Source organism: Podarcis tiliguerta, assembly GCF_965153285.1.
Source record: "Podarcis tiliguerta genome assembly, chromosome: 7".
NCBI lineage: Eukaryota > Metazoa > Chordata > Lepidosauria > Squamata > Lacertidae > Podarcis > Podarcis tiliguerta.
This window is the reverse complement of record NC_139540.1, coordinates 9,574,497-9,593,941: the sequence shown is the minus strand read 5'-3', so window position 1 is coordinate 9,593,941 and position 19,445 is coordinate 9,574,497. Positions and strand designations below refer to the sequence as shown.

The window sequence follows — 19,445 nt, the reverse complement described above, 5'->3', positions numbered from 1 at the left end:
TCGTAAAAAGTCATTGGTTTTCACCAGGTATTCTACTGGGGAGACACAGTTCTCTGAGTGCGTGTTCCAGAAGGTGGGCAATAGGGGCAGTACAAGATTCCTTTCGGTGTACCTGCTGCACCAAGCATTCCCTTCCCGAGCTGCTTCAGGCCGTGCCACATGTTCTCCTGGAGACACCTAGTTTGGTGGTCCTGGGTGATTTTAACATCCATGCCAACACAACGTTACGAGGGGCTGCTCAGAGCTCCTTGAAAGCATGCTCCCCCATGGGGCTGTCACTAAATAAATCTGGCCCTACACATAGCCATGGACGTGCCTTAGATCTGGGGTTTACCTTAGAACAAAAAAAGTGTCACAGTCAGATCACTGCTGCTCAGAGCTCCTTGAAAGCATGCTCCCCCATGGGGCTGTCCCTAAATAATTCTGGCCCTACACATAGCCATGGACGTGCCTTAGATCTGGGGTTTACCTTAGAACAAAAAAAGTGTCACAGTCAGATCACTTCCTGGCACAACTAGATTTCTCTGCGATCCTTCCCCTCCGCAGGGAAGTAGGACCGATTCGAGTGGTCCACCCCCACCACTTAATGGAGCCAAATGGCTTCAAGAGAGTGGTAGGGGATGCATTAGCCCATGTTGATGGCCTCTCAGCCGATTCCCCGGTGGCCTGCTGTAATGCAGAGTTAACCAGGACTATTGACTGTCTGGCTCCTAAGCTCCGTCTACAATTGCATGGAGCTCGGCAGCCCCGATAACGGCTTTTCTTCCCAAGCCTGTCCTTGGAAGCTTTTAACAGGCAGGTAAAAAATAATAATAGCCCTATTTACTCTGGCTTTGCGTGCTGTTACTTAGAAGCTCAAACTTCAGCTGGAACTTTGCATGCACCCTGGGACTATGTGTCTGTCCTGGCACTGCTCTGAGCAGTTAACGCGGTGCTTTTGCAAAGAAAAGAGAAAGCAGCCTTGGTTTAAGCAGGATGTTCTTGCACAGCTGTAACCATGCACAGGACTGAATGGTGGCAAGGACAGTTGAATCAGCTCCCGGAACCTTTGCAGTGTCTAAAGAAAGTGCCTAGCCTTTTCCAGACAGCAAGCATTTCCCACTGGTAATTAGATAAAAGTCTTAATTTGCATTTTGGGGGGAAGTGCCACTGCTTTGAGATGGGGGCTTGAGGGTCACCTTTTGTCCCAGGCCTGAGGTGTTTGTGCCCCTGATGTACAGGTGTGAACAGAGAAGATCTGTTGACAGTCCTTAAAGATGGATCGCATGCCACCTTCAGCCTGCGTGCTGGGCATTCCTCAGCGCAACAGTGCTGCTGTTGACACCACTTAATCTAGCAGACCCTTGGATTCTTGCCTTGTCTAAGGCACTGATGTTGTGAGTCTCTCGGAAGTGGATAAGTCACAGAGGACTGACAGCTCGCTCACAACGGACCTGTTACGCTGAAATGGCTTTCTTCGGGAAATTTTTACTAAGGAATTGAGTTCTGGGCCATTTCATTCTAATGTCATCTGAGAGAGCAAAAGGAAGCTAATGGCAATGGCTTCCAAGTCCCAAAACTATTCTTTCTATTTGTGTGTGTGAGAGAGACCATATATGTACAACAGGGCCCGGGTGGTTCAGGAACCGGAAAATAAAATACACAGAAGCTGAAGTATATTATAATTCCAGAGCTAATAATTCCGAAGCCAAGCTGATGAGTTTGAGACTCTAACTCAATTCTGAGCATATGGAGTTAGCTCAGCGAGGGCCCTTGGGAACCCTAACAGGCTGGAAGAGTCGTGCTGCTGCACTTCTGCAAATGCCAAAATCTGCTTCCTGGAAAAGCAAAATGCCAAGCGAGGCACAGAGACAAAAACGTGCGGGCCTCGCAGAGGAGTGACAGGATGCAAGTTGTGTCCACAAAGGGAACGCAGAAGATGTTCTACCATCATTTAAACTTCATTGCCTGTCAAGGAAAGGGTTCACGGCTGAGCTTTAACATGGGCGAGCGTAAAAAAATCTGGACTGGCTGCCGATCATTGTCAAAGTGTCTCTGTATTTGTAGTTCTTTCCACAACGCACAGCTGGTGTTTTGCACACAAACCCTCATCTGTGTAAAGCAGGATTACACACAAAGCAAGTGATGTCCCCTATTGGGTTTTTGCAGCAGCGTGGATTGGGAATGGTTCGGTGGTAGGCGGTGTTAAGATCACCCCATCATGGAATAAGTCCCTAGTGAGGTTCGGATTGACAAGGATAGTTCATCCCTCATTTGCTTCTACACCAAGGCGTTCCATGCTTCCATCAGAAGAATAGCTGCCCCAAAGGAAGAAGGAAAACAAGAACAATACACCAGGCAGCCTTGTCCTGTTGAGCTACAGGAATTCTATAAGCTGTGATCTGTGCTGTTGCATCTAGTGCAGCGTTCTAGCGGTTAAGGCGAAACAAAAGCTCAATTCACACATCTGTTTGAATGGCTGCTTGTGGCACAGCTCCACATGCTTGGTGGTTATAATTCTATGTTAAAATATTTCAAATGCTATGTCGTCATCTGATGCCCTTCTTCGTGGGCCTCCTCAAGAGATCTGGAGGGTGGCAACACGAGAACGGGCCTTGATTGATTTATTTTTTAGCTGTTCAAACAAACATGGTGTCCTTCTGGAGCAGCTCTCTGGTTTGAGAGTCGGGTGCACGATTTTATGTTAACTTCCTTCCTATCTGCAGGACTGTTTCCTTCACTGGAGACCATCTCCTTGCCTCTGTGGCTGCATGCTCAACCAAAAGGCACCCAGTTTTTTTAAAAAAAGAAAGAAAAGTTTAAATGCTACCATTTTCACAGTTCAATCTCCCCCCCCCCCAAAAAAAATGTCTATTTTGCTTAGATGTGCCCATGTGCTGTTTATCTCAACGGCAGCATCCTTAGACTATACCTGTCAACCTCACACAGGGAATTCCCAGCCAAAACTTAGCAGCAGCAGTATCAGTCATTTGGTGTGTTTTTTGCAGAATATTCCCACTGCTGCCTAGAGAACATGTTGCTACGCTAATCCTTCTGAGTTAACCCTGTCACTCTTCCAGCCGGACCTTATGAATTTCTTGGTCTGAGATTCTGCCTCCCTGAGCCCGTCCAGGTCATAAGCAGGGAATCCCAAAGAAAGCCTGCAAAGCAGAACAGGGGCTTCTCGGAGTGACCTTGTCATACGTGGTGACAGAGCCGCTTCTCGAGGACTCAGGTGGGGTCCCTTTCCAATAACTCCCTGTCACATTCTTGGCACTTGCCTTGTCCCTCGGCAAGGAAGAGAGCAGTATATGGCCTGCTTTACAGAATTTCGCCTTTCGGAAATGTCTTTCAAGACTTTCTGAAGGGCGTGAACAAAAGCAACATACTTTTAGACTGCCACAGCTGCTGACAATTGATAGCAGAGTGTTGCCAACGAAAATAACTTGGCAAACTTTATTACTTCCTTTAGGGCACAGGTGGCAGAGGGACTGAGAAACAACGACAAGCCCAAATCACACGAAAGGTGGCTTCGGATAGTTGTCTGTCATGGTACAATGCATTATACAACTTTACGCAGAGATACACCCCTATAGTAGGGATGCGGGTGGCGCCGTGGGTTAAACCACACAGCCTAGGACTTGCCGATCAGAAGGTTGGCGGTTCGAATCCCTGCGACGGGGTGAGCTCCCGTTGCTCAGTCCCAGCTCCTGCCAACCTAGCAGTTCGAAAGCATGTCAAAGTGCAAGTGGATAAATAGGTACCACTCTGGCGTGAAGGTAAACGGCATTTCCGTGCGCTGCTCTGGTTCACCAGAAGCGGCTTAGTCATGCTGGCCACATGACCCGGAAGCTGTACGCCGGCTCCCTCGGCCAATAAAGCGAGATGAGCGTCGCAACCCCAGAGTCGGTCACGACTGGACCTAATGGTCAGGGGTCCCTTTACCTTTTACAGCCCTATAGTACTCCAGTGGCAAAGTCGCCATCAGCCGCAATTGTGCATCAGCAAATATGCTCACCTGGTGAATTTGAATTAATTCGGAACCAGCTTTAAAAAGCAAACTCTTCATTTTTGTCCAACACATTTTGGTTTTTTGGTGGGGTGGGGTATAACACAGGATCTATCCCTGCACAGAAAATCGCAACTTTGCAGGGAATGTTAGATGTCAGGTTCACAAAGCAGGAACCTACATTTTTTGAAAGGCTAGTTCTTTGACACGTGAGTTTTCTATTTGCGGGAAATGTGTTCTCTTCTCTAGAAAGGAACACCCCATAATATGAGCCTCTGCTTGCTTTACAGAACTGAAACAGTTGGTTGATCGCCTCAGTCAGGGCAGGCACTTCCATTAGGCAAACTCAGGTGGTGGAAGAAACTTGAACCTCCTGCTTTCTGGCCTTTCTGGCAAAAACTTCCTTTTAAAAGCAGTTCATTGAAAGTTTAAAATTTCAACTAAACTCAAAAAGAATGATGTGGTGGTGCATGCACTCTCCTGGATGTCAGAGACTGGCTAGTGTAGCATCAAGGGCTTCCACACCTCCTCCTCCTCCTGCCTCCACCTCTTCTGCTCCATTGTCTTCCAGGACCAGAAGAGGGGTGAAGTGGGAGGAGCAGAAGGTGAAACACAGGCACAGTCCTCGCTTGCTTGTGTGCAGCTCGGTTAAGTCGAGGTCCATAGCGGGACCTCCCTGCTGCGCCAACTGCCTCATCAGGTGCACACCTAGGAGTAGCTGGGAGACGTAGGACTGATGGAACTGCCTTTCCATAACTTGCAAGCGTGCTTTTGACAATAGTTAATTCCTCACTCTGGGGATTCCTTGCCTGACAGGGCCATGACATTGAGCCACCTTTCCAGGAATACCTTGTTCTGAGGAAGGATCCCATTCTTCAAAACAACATAGGTGGATGAGGAAAGATTGCTAGCGCAAAAGCAAGTGTGGGGAGGGTGCGTATGCAGAACCACCTGCCTCGGGTGGTTCCCTGCCTTGCGCTGCCCCCGACTTTGGTGTCCCAAATGTACCACTTATTGGTACATTTGAGAACGTACTTGTCTACTTAGAATGGGAGATGAAACCTTTGAACACACAAAAATACACCTCTGTTTAGTGTCAGAGCACAATGGCCAGGCACGAACAACAGTGAGAGCTATTTATTCACTTTGGCAGGGATCCAAGCTGCTATTGAAGCCCCCAGAGGTGTCAAGCATTCCATTAAAACTCCGTTTTCTTCTCTTGCACTCCCAGTCCCATCTCCCCGCTCGTTGCCACAATTATTTCCCTACTGGCTCGCAATATTGTCCCCTTTGTTACTTACAAGTGTGAAACGGAGAAGCCTGGTAATGTCGAGCTGCTGGAAACTAATCTGAGTGCTGGAAATGTTTGTTCAAGGCTTTCTATACATTTCTGCCAACACATTTCACCTTGCGCTGCACACAATGTGTTACCTCACCCTTGGGATGTGTCGCAAAGTGGCAATTAATTAGGCCCACTTTTGACTGCATTTCCCTCCTTGCACGATGAAAGGGACAGAAAGTCAATAAGAGCTCTTGTAATGTGGAAGCAAACCAGAGTTTTATTATGTGATACACACACACACACACACAGTAATTTTATGTTGTGAACCTCCCTGAGATCTATGGGTATAGGGTGGCATACAAATTTTAATAATAGTCTTGCGGCCTTTTGTGCTTTTTCTGATTCTCAAAACACTTCCATGTGCAACATTACAAGATGAGCCCTTTCATAAGCCAAGCAGAGACAATTGTCTCAGGCAGCAGGTTTGGGGGACAGTGAACTGTCAGGCAACATCCCCCACCTCCTCCCAGCCCCCTCTTATTGTCCCCAGCTGCTCACCCTACTTCGTAAGGATTTCTGCCTTCTCCTGCCTTGCTCTAGGAAAGGGCCAAGAAGTCCTTCCTCAGAGGGAGGCATTCTGGGCAAGGTGGCTTGGAGAACATTTGCATCACACCTTCTGGAAATGCTCTTTCAACTTAGAACTTTTTTAAAGTTTAGAGCCTCTTTAGGTGTTGCAGCAAAGCCATAGTGGTAACAGAGGTCCTCTCTCATCATCGTCATCACCATCATAATTTATTATTTATACCCCACCCATCTGGCTGGGTTTCCCCAGCCACTCTGGGCAGCTTCCAACAAAATATTAAAATACAATAGTCCTTCAGTTATTAAAAGCTTTCCTAAACAGGGCTGCCTTCAGATGTCTCCTAAAAGTCTGGTAGTTGCTTTTTCCTTTGACATCTGGTGGGAGGGCGTTCCACAGGGTGGGCACCGCGACCAAGAAGGCCCTCTGCCTGTTGTTGTTGTTGTTTAGTCGTTCAGTCGTGTCCGACTCTTCGTGACCCCATGGACCAGAGCATGCCAGGCACTTCTGTCTTCCACTGCCACCCGCAGTTTGGTCAGATTCATGTTTGTAGCTTCGAGAACACTGTCTAACCATCTCGTAATGTTTATTCTTGCCATCTCATTTTTGACCACATCCAACTTACCCAGGTTCATGGTTCTTACATTCCAGGTTCCTATGCAATATTTTTCTTTACAGCATTGGACTTTCCTTTCGCTTCCATGCATATCCGCAACTGAGCGTCCTTTCGGCTTTGGCCCAGCCGTTTCATCAGCTCTGGATCTACTTGTACTTGTCCTCCGCTCTTCCCCAGTAGCATGTTGGACGCCTTCCAACCTGAGGGGCTCATCTTCCAGCGTCATAACTTTTATATACCTGGTGTCTTTGTCCATGGAGTTTTCTTGGCAGGGATACTGGAGTGGCTTGCCGATTCCTGCTCCAGGTGGATCACGTTTGGTCAAAACTCTCCACTATGACCTGTTCATCTAGGGTGCCCTGCTCGGCATAGTTCATAGCTTCTCTGAGTTCTTCAAGCCCCTTCGCCACGGCAAGGCAGTGATCCATGAAGGGGGCCCTCTGCCTGGTTCCCTGTAACTTGGCTTCTCGCAGTGAGGGAACCGCCAGAAGGCCCTCAGCACTGGACCTCAGTGTCTAGGCAGAATGATGGGAGTGGAGATACTCCTTCAGGTATACAGGACCGAGGCCGTTTATGGCTTTAAAGGTCAGCACCAACACTTTGAATTGTGCTCGGAAACGTACTGGGAGCCAGTGCAGGTCTTTCAAGACCGATGTTATGTGGTCTCGGTGGCCGCTCCCAGTCACCAATCTAGCTGCTGCATTCTGGATTAGTTGTAGTTTCTGGGTCACCTTCAAAGATAGCCCCTCGTAGAGCGCACTGCAGTAGTCGAAGCAGGCGATAACTAGAGCATGCACCACTCTGGCGAGACAGTCTGCGAGCAGGTAGGGTCTCAGCCTGCATACCAGATGGAGCTGGTAGACAGCTGCCCTGGACACAGAACTGACCAGCACCTCCATGGACAGCTGCAAGTCCAAAATGACTCTCAGGCTGCGCACCTGGTTCTTCAGGGGCACAGTTACCCCATTCAGGACCAGGGAGTCCTCCACACCTGCCCACCTCCTGTCCCCCCAAAACTTGTCTTGTCAGGATTCAACCTCAATCTGTTAGCTGCCATCCATTCTTGTAGTCTCAGTCACCTCGGCCAGAATGCCTCACTCTGAAGAAAGACCCCCTTGTCCTTTCCTAGGGTGAGCCAAGGAGGTTATGGAAGGCAAACAGAGGCAGCAGTTAGGTGGGTGAACGGGAAGAGGACAATGATGAACGGGAGCGGCAGTGACTCAAACAGCGCAACCTCTTGCACCTGCCCTGTGAAACAAGCACACTTGAACTTCTCTGTGTGTCACGGATTCTGTTAATGCACGAAAGGATTGGAAGACAAACTGCATCTGCCCTGCAGTTGTAGCAGGTTTTGCATTCGCATTAAGAACCGATTTTAAAACATAGCCCACTTAAGCTTCAGGCTGAAAAGTGCTTTCAGGTCCTCTTCCCACACAAGCACCTGTTTTCTACATTCCTCCCCCCATTGCAATTTCAAAGCAAAGGAATGGACCATCAGAAGGTGACTTTGGAGCTAAACACACGCTATCAGGAGAATGGCAGAGAGCATGTATTGCTGAGCTGTACTACTCCAGACCGCAGAGTAACATCATGCTTGAACGCCCTTTCACATTTAAAACAAACAAAGCCACCACCTAGAGCACACCAAGCTGGCATGTCAGGGAGAACATTTTCCCTGGCATGCCAGTCATCTTTGGGCACAGAGCTTTTCAGTAGGGTGGATGAGCCAAACACTAATTCCTTGCCTCGACCTGCAGACTGAATGGTACACTCCAAGAATCACTGTGACATGATTCTCTTGGCTGTCTTTTTCATCCCTCTGTCAATCAAAAAAACGCATTACGGTGGACTTGCAATTCACACCTGTCCAACTTGCTATTTCAGCTTCAGGCGGTTGATATTAAACATGCAGAAGGTGGAGAGCTTGAAAGCTCTTTTGCCACCAGGTTTTCCCAGAAGCGGAAAGAGTTTTTAAGGCATTGTTTCTCAAACTGGAATCAAGCTCTCATCATCCCTAGCTAGCAGAACCAGTGGTCAGGGATGTAGGGAGTTGTAGTCCAACAAGAGCTGGGGACCCAAGTTTGAGAAATCTCTCTGCCTTGCTTACCAAGCTCTGGCAAGATCTTGCAGGAACTTAGGCAGTCCTTCAAAATCTTGTGAGAGCCTCCCAGAGGCCCGTAAGGCGGGTGGAGTTAAGACTTGTTCAGTACATTGGCTCCGAAAGGTAAGATCGTTCAAGTGGGGGCGGTTTCAAGGGGATGGATTGACTATACGCATTTTTGCATACACTCGCCATCCCTGGAATGTAACCCCGGCACAATATGCAAGTCCATCAAAGCTTGTATCATTTCCCCCATTCTGAGCCTTATACTGTGTTAGATAGTGACCCCATGGAGAATTTCTGTTACCTGACGCCTGGGGTCTTGGTGTGCAGCTGGACTATGATTTCCCACCCAGAGAGATAGAGTACAAACGATTTACCTTCAAAAGGGAAAAAACCCTAGGGTGCCTTTAAAAAGCATCTCTGGACCAGGGCCTATAAATATATACGTTTCAAGGGAAAGCAACACGCTCCTTATGAAAGTGGATGCACAGCTTGATGGTTCATGCCAGCCAAAAGCAGGTGGGTTGGCAGGAGATCACATGCAATGCTTCCTTCCTCCCGATCAACTTCACTGGACTGGTCTTGTTGTGCGGATGCCTGGTTATTGTCTTCCAAAGCAACTACTCTATTCCAACTTAAAAATGGAAAGCATAATCTGGTGGTCAACAAAAGAGGTTTAAAGACTCTCTCAAGGCAAATCTTTAAAAAATGTAGTATAAACACCAACAACTGGGAAAACACTGGCCTGTGAGTGCTCCAGTTGGAGAGCAGAAGAAGAAGAAGAAGAAGAGTTTGGATTTGATATCCCGCCTTTCACTCCCCTTCAGGAGTCTCAAAGCGGCTAACATTCTCCTTTCCCTTCCTCCCCCACAACAAACACTCTGTGAGGTGAGTGGGGCTGAGAGACTTCAAAGAAGTGTGACTAGCTCAAGGTCACCCAGCAGCTGCACGTGGAGGAGTGGGGAAGCGAACCTGGTTCACCAGATTACGAGACTACCGCTCTTAACCACTACATCACACTGGCTCTCACCACAGCCTTTATCAAAGGTGTCATGGGCTTTGAAGACGCTCGAACTCAGGACGAAAGGGAGAAAGGTGCTAAGAGGAAGGCACGCTTGGCAAATCCACACCATGATCAACTCCCACCTGGAAACCAATGTCCCCACTGTGGAAGGACGTGTGGATCCAGAATTGGCCTCCACGGTCACTTACAGACTCACTGTTAAAGCCGTGTTTATGGAAGACAATCTTACTAGGCTACGAGTGATTGAAGAAGAGGAAGAGGAAGAGGAGGAGGAGTAGGAGGAGGAGAGGGAGACATGCAATGCTTCCTTCCTCCTTACGGGGTGGGCACCCGCTGACACAATGGCTAGGAACAACTTGCCTAGAAGAGTAGCTGTGCTTAGCCTAATGTGGTGACAATGACAAAGGAGTCCTTTAACAATCTGATGGAAGCATAAGCATTTGTAGTCAAGGGTCTACTACTTTAAGAGCTACATCTAATGCACTTGTCACAAAAAAACTCACGCCATAAAAATGTGTCCTCATTTAAGACAAGGGTGGGGGAACCTGTGGCCTTAAAGACGAAGACTGTTACCACATCTCCTTGCTGTCACGAGATACTAGATTTGGCAGGGCCAAAATGATGTGTGACAAACTCTGCCATAAACACCACTGTTGCTTTTTCAGCAGGGCCTAAGGGTAGGCAGAAGAGAAACCTGGTGTAAAAAAGGCAGCAACCTCCATTCCTAGTCACAGATGTTTGGCGGCTGTCTTCTCCCCCTCCTCTCCCTCGGGGCAGTTGCAGAAATCTTCCCTGCTATTTTCAGTCAATGTGCTAGATTATTAAATCGCGTACAAGCTGTGGGTAACTTTCTGGTGCACACGAACGCTCATGGGGGGGCCTAGCACCTTGTGCGAAATCAAATGTTGCGAATAGAGGTCAAGAAAAATGACCTTAAAAACAACCACAGGTCTTCTCTGAAAAACAAATTTAAAGGGAAAATTTTCCTCTTGCTCAAGTGAAATGATACTAATGAGACGGTGTGTATTTATAGACGGATCCCTTCCTTTGGCTTTGAGTCCCTCGCTGCCTTCTGAAAAGCCATCCTGCGGCTTCTGAAACCACAGCAGTTAGTCAAGAGTAGGAGGTGAAATATTCTGCTCTTCACCTATTTTTCCCCCCTAATAAGAAATTCTAACTGTTGGAGATATTGGCCCACAGCCCTCCTCCTGTCAGCATAAAAGAGATCTGAAAACATGAGGTGTATCACGTTTAACTCGTGCTTTTAAGAAAAATGCACAAACACAGCCTGGAAGCAAAGAAAAATGAATACTGAGAAAATTTCCCCTTGCTCTTCTGAAATTGTAATTCCCAAAGCTGCTCAGAAGGTGGAATCATGAGGCCCCTAGTTGATGAGGCTTAACTGTTGACTTTCTAATCTCCTGTATTCCAAGGCCTTGAGTTTCAGCTCGTAAAACGTAAAGCCTGCAGTTAAAGCAGAATAAAAAAGTCCCAAACTGGGGTCACCCCAGCTCCAAAATATAAGTTTGACTCTCAAAAGGGAGGGATCTGAAAGCGAAAAGGCAGTGTGCCATGGCGTACAGTCATGACAGTGCTTCTAGCTGATATTAAGGTCTCTAAGGCTCTGCATAAAGGTAAAGGGACCCCTGACCATTAGATTCAGTCGCAGACGAATCTGGGGTTGCAGCCCTCATCTCGCTTTATTGGCCGAGGGAGCCGGTGTACAGCTTCTGGGTCATGTGGCCAGCATGACTAAGCCACTTCTGGCGAACCAGAGCAGCGCACGGAAATGCCGTTTACCTTCCCGCCGGAGCGATACCTATTTATCTACTTGTACTTCGTGCTTTCGAACTGCTAGGTTGGCAGGAGCAGGGACCGAGCAACGGGAGTTCACCCCGTCGCGGGGATTCGAACCGCCGACCTTCTGACTGGCAAGTCCTAGGCTGTGTGGTTTAACCAACAGCGCCACCCGCGTCCCTGAGGTACCACTGTACTTCTTGGCAAAGCAAGCCAATGCAAACATGTTTCCCTTACATAATTGCTCAGAGTACATAAATACCTTGGTGGGGAATTGGCATTGTAAGGGTTGCACATGCATAACACTGCCCATACAATGCCACGTTCTAAGGACATTCTTTACCTCTTTAGCATGCAACAAGCCTGTCAAAATCCAGACTTTCTCGTGCCTAAAATGGGGCTTTGCATGGACAGTGCAAACCACAGAGAAACACATGTTTTGTTTCACACACAAGGCAGTACAGTAATAAGCAGGAAAGAGCTAGGTAGCCGAGAAACATCAGAATTGTACCTGTGTTCTGAAAAAAGAAAAAACATAGAGTGGGAAACAATGGGGTCATTTTCATGGATTGAAACTCTCTCCCTGTACAGAAACTCTCTCCCTTTAAAAAAACAAAACAAAAACTGCCCAGGATTCAAACTTACCAACTCCGTGTGCACTTTCAGATGGGCCTGGAGTTTGTATTTATCTGGGGTGGAATAATCACAGTCTTCTGTGGGACATTTCAGCAAAATGTTACTGTGCTTCTGGATGACGTGTCGTTTAAGGCAGTTTTTGGTGATGGATGAGTAGCTGCACTGAGAGCAGTAGTAGAGGTGCTCTCGCGTGTGAGTGCGGACGTGCATGTCGTAATGCACCTGGTACCAAAACAACTTGCCTGGGAAGAACAATTCAAAGCATGAAAGAGAGTAAATTAGATGCATTCAAGAGTGTTCCATTCAAGCCTTGCGTAATGAACAAAACGCTAGATGAAGTTAGGAGAAGCAGAGGCTCAAATCCCGACTCCATCTCGAGTAGCAGTGATGGTTTTTAGAACAGAGAGGGGCGGGAATCATAATTGGGACAGGCTTCTGTGTTTTGTGATGAGGCCGATGGTTCAAATGCGAATGGCTGCAAAATCCTGAGGCTTTGAAACAGGGTGCGCCATGAAGTTAATTCGTGAATCTAATGGCTGAAGAAGTGTGCCCATGTCACGGGAAAAGGTATGCACCATCATTTCTGCCTATACTTAGCTCGGATCAAGTAAAATAGTAGTTTATGCTTATGATAAACGACTTAGAAGCTAGTTAGGAACTTGAGCCCACGATGAAACCAGAACCCAGACGTAGTGCAACTTTCTGTTGCTAAACTGATGGCCGTCAACTTGTGATGGCTTTAAAAGAGCACTGGACAAAATTCATGGGTGATAAGTCTTTTGATGGCAGCTAGCCAAGATGGCTATGTTCTAGCTCCACTGTTGGAGGCAATATGCTTCTGAGTACCAGCTGCTGGCAACTGCAAGTTCTTGTGCTCAGGTCCTGTTTGAAGGATTTACAGAGGCATCTCGTTGACCACTGTGAGAAGAGGATGCTGGACTAGATGGGCCTTTGGCCTGATCCGGAAGGGCTCTGTATTCGATTATCAGCCAGGCATGTCCTTTTGTACAGTGGTGCCTCGCAAGACGAAAAGAATCCGTTCCGCGAGTCTCTTCGTCTTGCGGTTTTTTTCGTCTTGCGAAGCAAGCCCATTAGCGGCTTAGCGGATTAGCGCTATTAGCGTCTTAGCAGATCAGCTGATAAGCGGCTTAGCGGATCAACTGATAAGCAGCTTAGCGGATCAGCTGTTAAGCGGCTTAGCGGCTTCGGAAAAGGGGGGGAGGGGGAAAAAAACCCCGCAGGAACTCGCAAGACATTTTCATCTTGCGAAGCAAGCCCATAGCAAATTCGTTTTGCGAAGCACCTCCAAAACGAAAAACCCTTTCGTCTAGCGGGTTTTCCGTCTTGCGGGGCACCACTGTACTGCCCCTGGTATCAGGCAATTCGACCTAAGTTTATTAATCAGTTGGTTGCTTGTAGGGACTGGAATTCAGACGAAAACAAGGTAGCCTTCCTTATGTTTACCCAGGATGGGGATGGGCTAGAGATAGTAGCCAGGTTTTTGCAGCATGCAATAAGAATTTGTGAATGCTGTACAACACTAAATTAAGTGTTAGATGCAGGGCGTGGTGTCTTTTTTGATGAGTGTTGTTGTTTTTTGTATTGAACGCTACTGGAATCTTGTACACATGCCAATAAAGGTTTGAGAATCTGTATTAAATCACATAAAGACACTGTGTTAAGCTGTGTCTCTTATAGTTTACTCCACAGGTAGAGAATTTCTCTTTTCATACATATGGGCATAGCCCCTTCCTACTTGCCAATGTCACTTGTCCAGGGATTGTGAGTGAAACATCAAGCTGGGATGTAGCCTATGCATGGCCACCAAGCTCTAGCCCAGGGGTCAGCAACGTAAGGTCCATGGGCTGGAAGCAGCCTGCAGAGGTCGTTTGGCTGGCCCACAAGCCGCTGCCGAACTGCGCTGCCCACTCGTGTGCTGTGCTAAACCGGTGCAGCACAGGGACTCACTTCTGCGGCACTGGAAATCACGTCTGCGCATGTGCAGACGCCAAAAATTACAGGCGCGCACGCTCACGCGCATGCACCAACTAGCCCATGGAGGGATCTCTGTGAGACCAATCCGGCACAGGCAAGATAAACCTTGCCTACCCCTGCTCTAGCCAAATAAAAGACCCGGTAACATCAGGCACATGTCTTATACAACCAAATAAGTCATTTGAATAGCAACAGGCCAAAGCAGGGCATGTGATAAGACCTGAATCCTATAATAAAGATAATAAAGGAGTAGGGAAGCTTTTTCAATGCATTTCCTCTTTCCTCCCCTTGCTTCCAGGATCTAGCCTCCATCTCCTTGACTTGGTAGGGGCCTGAATCTAACACAAGCGGAGGGAAAGTGATTGATACAGCTGGACTTCCTGCATTGCACCTGCGTAAACAATACTCTTTCATGCCCATGATTTCACCTTTTAATAAAAATGCTAAAATTCCCTTTGATCCAGTTAATGTAGGCAGAACGCTGCCCGTGACACACATTTAATTGTTATTTCCTAAAAGAGAGCAACCTCAACGGGGCACAGTTAACGTGTGATCCTTTGCCAATTGCATCCCTGATGAAAAATCCTTCCGAAAGGTATTTCACTAATTGAATTGCTCTTAATGGATGCGGCCCCTATGAAACGCAATTTTCAGAAAGCATTTGAATCAGAAGACTTTATTAGCAGAACTGGCGACCCTAGAGTACTGCCTAGGGAAGCGCACAAGAGGAGTCTGAAATTTGCTGCAGCGGCTGTGGGAGGGGACGTTGAAACAGAGTCGGGCTGCCTCAGGAACGAAGGCAAGAGCGAGTGTGCAAAAGCTGCACAGTGGGCTCGTCACAAGATGTGTTAGAGTTGAGGGCAAACTGCAGCTGCAGGAATTGGGAAAGGGGGTGGAAGAGGCCCTCTGCTAGATAAGATGGAGTATGTAGATATGTGGGACGTGGGTGGCGCTGTGGGTTAAACCACAGAGAAGGATTTGCTGATCAGAAGGTGGTTCAAATCCCCACGATGGGGTGAGTTCCCGTTGCTCAGTCTCTGCTCCTGCCAACCTAGCACTTCGAAAGCACGTCAAAGTGCAAGTAGATAAATAGGTACTGCTCTGGTGGGAGGGAGAGCCAGTGTGGTGTAGTGGTTAAGAGCGGTAGACTCATAATCTGGGGAACCGGATTCATGTCTCCGCTCCTCCACATGCAGCTGCTGGGTGACCTTGGGCCAGTCACACTTCTTTGAAGTCTCTCAGCCCCAGTCACCTCATAGAGTGTTTGTTTTGGGGGAGGAAGGGAAAGGAGAATGTTAGCCGCTTTGAGACTCCTTAAAGAGAGTGAAAGGCGGGATATCAAATCCAAACTCTTCTTCTTCTGCTGCTGCTCTGGTTCGCCAGAAGCAGCTTAGTCATGCTGGCCACATGATCCGGAAGCTGTACACCAGCTTCCTTAGCCAATAAAGCAAGATGAGCGCTGCAACCCCAGAGTCGGCCACAACTGGACCTAATCTACCTTTAGGTAGATATGTACGAACAGGCAAACAATGACAGGAAGGACAGGGTGGGAGGGATAATAAAGCTGATCCAGCTTAGTGGAAGAGCACGTGCTGAGAATGTGTGAAGTCTCAGCATAGTAAGGTCTGGTCAAAGACTCATCTAGTCCAGCACTTTGTTCTCACAGAACCTTACCAGATGTCCATGGGAATCCTACACGGAGGATCTGAGCGTAACACACTCTTGAGGCTTACTATGGTCCAGGACCATGAACCTGACCCCACAAGATTGCGGGAAGGGGATTATGTGGCTACTTGCTTATGTTCTTATTTTCATTGTGTACTTTGTGGTTCTATTTGGTTGTTTTCCTGCTGCGGACTGTCCTGAGATCTTCAGATGAAGAGCTGTATATAAATTTAATACAGTGGTACCTCGGGTTAAGAACTTAATTCGTTCTGGAGGTCCGTTCTTAACCTGAAACTGTTCTTAACCTGAAGCACCACTTTAGCTAATGGGGCCTCCTGCTGCTGCTGCGTCGCTGCTGCACGATTTCTGTTCTCATCCTGAAGCAAAGTTCTTAACCCGAGGTACTATTTCTGGGTTAGCGGAGTCTGTAACCTGAAGCGTCTGTAACCCGAGGTACCACTGTACACAATAAGACTCGCTGAGGGCTCAACTTCCTAAGCAGCTTCCTAAACTGTTCGCCACAAGAACACACCCAAGGTGTCAAATCAAAATGCACAGGTATCAGGGCGACGGAAGTTCTTTGCCTGATAAGTTACTGCTAGTCAAGACATAAGTTGGAAAGGCCACTAAACTGGCATAGGGCAAATAAATACGAGAGGTCCTGAGATCCACTGCTCCTCTGTTGTGCTCAGTGAATCCCCCCAAACTCAGATAGTTTTTCTGGATCTTAATCTTGCTCTGCCCCTTTCCACCATGACCGGTTCTTGCCCATTCCACTGCATATATCTCTTTCTGTAAAATGATTGTCCGTGCTGCAATCTCCTTTCAGGTGTGCAGTTTATAGCCCTGCCTTATCCTTCCTGCTCTGACCTGTTCCAGCTCCTCTTTTCTAGCTTGTCAAACCTCTTTTTAGCTTCACTGTTCTCACTAGTTCTGCTGCCTGCCTCTTTCCCCGCTATTACACCTGGCACATAGCCCCTCTTGCTGGAAGAGAACAGTCTGCCCCATTTCACCTCCAGAGTGCACACAACTATTGATCTATTAACACAGAAGCGAACTTGGTTTTTGTTTTGTTTTTCTCAGCAGGAAGTGAAAAAAACAACAACCCTACAAAGCTTTCCACAAAACTACGTAAGCCAGGAAGTACATAAGCCTGGATTCCCTTGGTATATTTCCCCCCCCACCCCCCAGACTCTACATACTCCTCACCACAGTATTCACATTCCCAGTCTCCGTAGACTTTCCTGATCTTTTCACACAAGGCGGTATTCATCTGCCGCTTCTGCAAACTATCCAAAATCTGCATAAAGGCCGCAGCTCCGGTCCGATTCTCTGAAGGCAATGTGCAAGAATCTGAATTCTCGCTGATGGCGGTGTTGGATTCCGGATGGGACATTGGCGTGGGGGAGTCTGCCTTTTCAGCAGCTGACTTGTCAGCTTCCTGAGCGCCTAGACAGAGGGTTTGGCCCTCTTCTTCAGGGACAGGAGCACACTGCAGAACTTGCTCGTTCTGGTTTATACTGGGGCTCCCATCTCCAGAAATCTGCATTACTTCGCCTTTCGAATTTAATGAACGGTCAGGAGACAAGTCCTTTCCAGGGAGGGTCTCCGCTTCATCCAAAGCCAAAGGAGCACTTTTCTGTAGAAGGTCATCCGAAGCGCTAATTGGGCACGCATCTGGCGAGGCTAATTCTGCCGCAGGCTGGCACTGTGAATCTGTTCCGCTTGCAACTGGAGAGCTATCAGGTTCTACAGGAGGAGCAGGGAAAGTTTCCAAACTGCCACCGGGGTCCTCATCCTGGCTTCCCTCCGCCGCATTTGACTCGCCCGACTTCTTCGGTATACACGGCTCCTTCGAGTTTAAAAGCGAGAGCTCAGCTGCGGTCTGCGACAACTCCTCCCCAAGGGCTTCTTGCTGAATGTCCCCTCCTGGTTCCAGGAGGCAAAAGCTCCGGTTGATGGAGCTGTTAAAAACGGAAGCCTCCTGCAAGTCCCGATGCGCTTCCTTGATGTGCGAGCGGAGCCTGATGGAGCTGACGAACTTCTTTGAACACTCGCTGCAGACGTAGACAAACGGGTGCTTTCGGACGTGAAGCTCGAGCGCTTGGTACTTGGTGGCTCCGTGGCCGCACAGCTCGCAGGCGAAGGGCCTCTCGTCCCCGTGGACCACCATGTGCCTGTCGCGGTCCAGCTCGTTCTTGAACTTGCGCTCGCAGATGTGGCAGTCGTACAGCAGCTGCCTCTTCCCTTCGCGGGTCATCAGCCGGAGCTCGTCAAAGACGTCCTTCACTTTCTTGTCTTGCAAGTCGTGCGCTTCCTTGATATGCTTGATCAGGTTCTTGACGTCCGAGTACTTCTTCTTGCAGAAGCGGCAGTGCTGCTTGATCTTCTTGTGGACTCTTTCCACGTGCACCTTGAGGTGGCCTTTGCTCAGGCAGGTGAAGGGGCAGTAGTCGCAGCCGAACTTCTCCCCCGTGTGCTTCCGCAGGTGGACGTTCAGGTTGGCCTTGATGGCGCTGGCGTAGCTGCAGAACGAGCACTTGTAAGGCTTCTCGTTGGTGTGGATCCTCAGGTGGGCCTGGAGGGAGTGCTTGAACTTGAACACCTTGTTGCAGTACTCGCAGGTGAAGATCTTCAGCTGGGTTGCGCCCAACCTAAAGGGAAACGGGATTGAGACACAAATCGCTTACGCCACTAAGGCAGGCATGCAAACGTCGGCCAACTTTCAAGACCAGGTTGGTTGGGGCTGAGTGGATGACTGTTTCTCCTATCTCTGCCCTTCTATGCTTCCTGTTGGTCAGAAAGGGGAGGAGACAACTTTTCTCCCAGTTTTACTTGATTCCCCCACCCTGGTACTTTCCCAAATCCAAGGAATAAGTTGGTAGAAATGTCTTTTGCTGCTGTTCAGTAACTAGCTAGCCAACAGCCACTTTCAGGTTGAGCTCAACGTTTAATTCTTTTCTAACTTGGGGGTATTAAACAAACTCTTGACAACCCTAGAATCTGTATCTTAAAATTGCATGCTCAGTTCTGGACAGCCCCATGTCACCAGTGGAGAGGAAGGGGGCACGTTTCTCATGAAATCTCTCTGCCAGATTAGATTGTGGGAATTTATTATATTTTTTATTCATCAATTTTTATTTAATGTTTTCAGCATGAAATGCAAGAAAAACCAAACTAATCTAAAGAAGAAAAAATACCAGAAAGAAGAGAAAAAAGGGGGGAAAGAGCAAAAATACAATAAATATCAAGCACTTTATCGTAATTCTATCTTAGAATATGGGGATTTAGAAGGTCCTGACATGGAAGAGATACTCATAGACCAGAAGTGGGGAACATCCAGCTCTAATTTGACTCGCCAGGTCTCCCCATTTGGCCAATGAGGCTGTTCTGACCAAGCCATGCCCACCTGTCTTGTCAAGTGTGAGGCAGGTAAAGACACAGCTGGAATGACAAGAGGTCTGCCGATCAGTGGCACCTGCAAAGTCTCATGCACAGAACCAGCATCTGGCTGTCAGGACCTGCACAGCGCTGTCCCTTTGCCTGCACAGGTCGATTTCAAAGTGTGTGGGCAAAAATAGTTCGTGTGATGTCATCATGACATCAGGTGATTGACAGGTTGGTGGCCCAGCCCAACTGGCAGACTTGGGTCTGTGGGTGTAGGGAAGATAGGGATCTGGTCTACCAGATGGATCTAGGTTCTCATAACTGACATAGACAACACAGAAACCTGAGGAAGGGGCTGCGCTTGGGGATGG

The 19,445-nt window shown here is 48.1% G+C and overlaps 1 protein-coding gene across 3 annotated transcripts in view; it reads right to left on the bottom strand.

Annotated features, from left to right (window-relative positions):
* Positions 1–19,445, bottom strand: part of ZFAT (zinc finger and AT-hook domain containing) — a 223,785-nt gene that overhangs the window by 179,302 nt on the left and 25,038 nt on the right. For all 3 annotated transcript variants that reach the window (XR_014513739.1, XM_083450413.1, XM_083450414.1), the window contains exons 6-7: positions 16,897–18,341; positions 12,037–12,269 (exon numbers count right to left, since the gene is read on the bottom strand). Coding sequence is in view for 2 of the 3 variants with exons in the window: in XM_083450413.1 (XP_083306539.1) it covers positions 12,037–12,269; positions 16,897–18,341 (1,678 nt within the window). In the remaining variant the exon portion in view is untranslated. The remainder of the gene's footprint in view (positions 1–12,036; positions 12,270–16,896; positions 18,342–19,445) is intronic.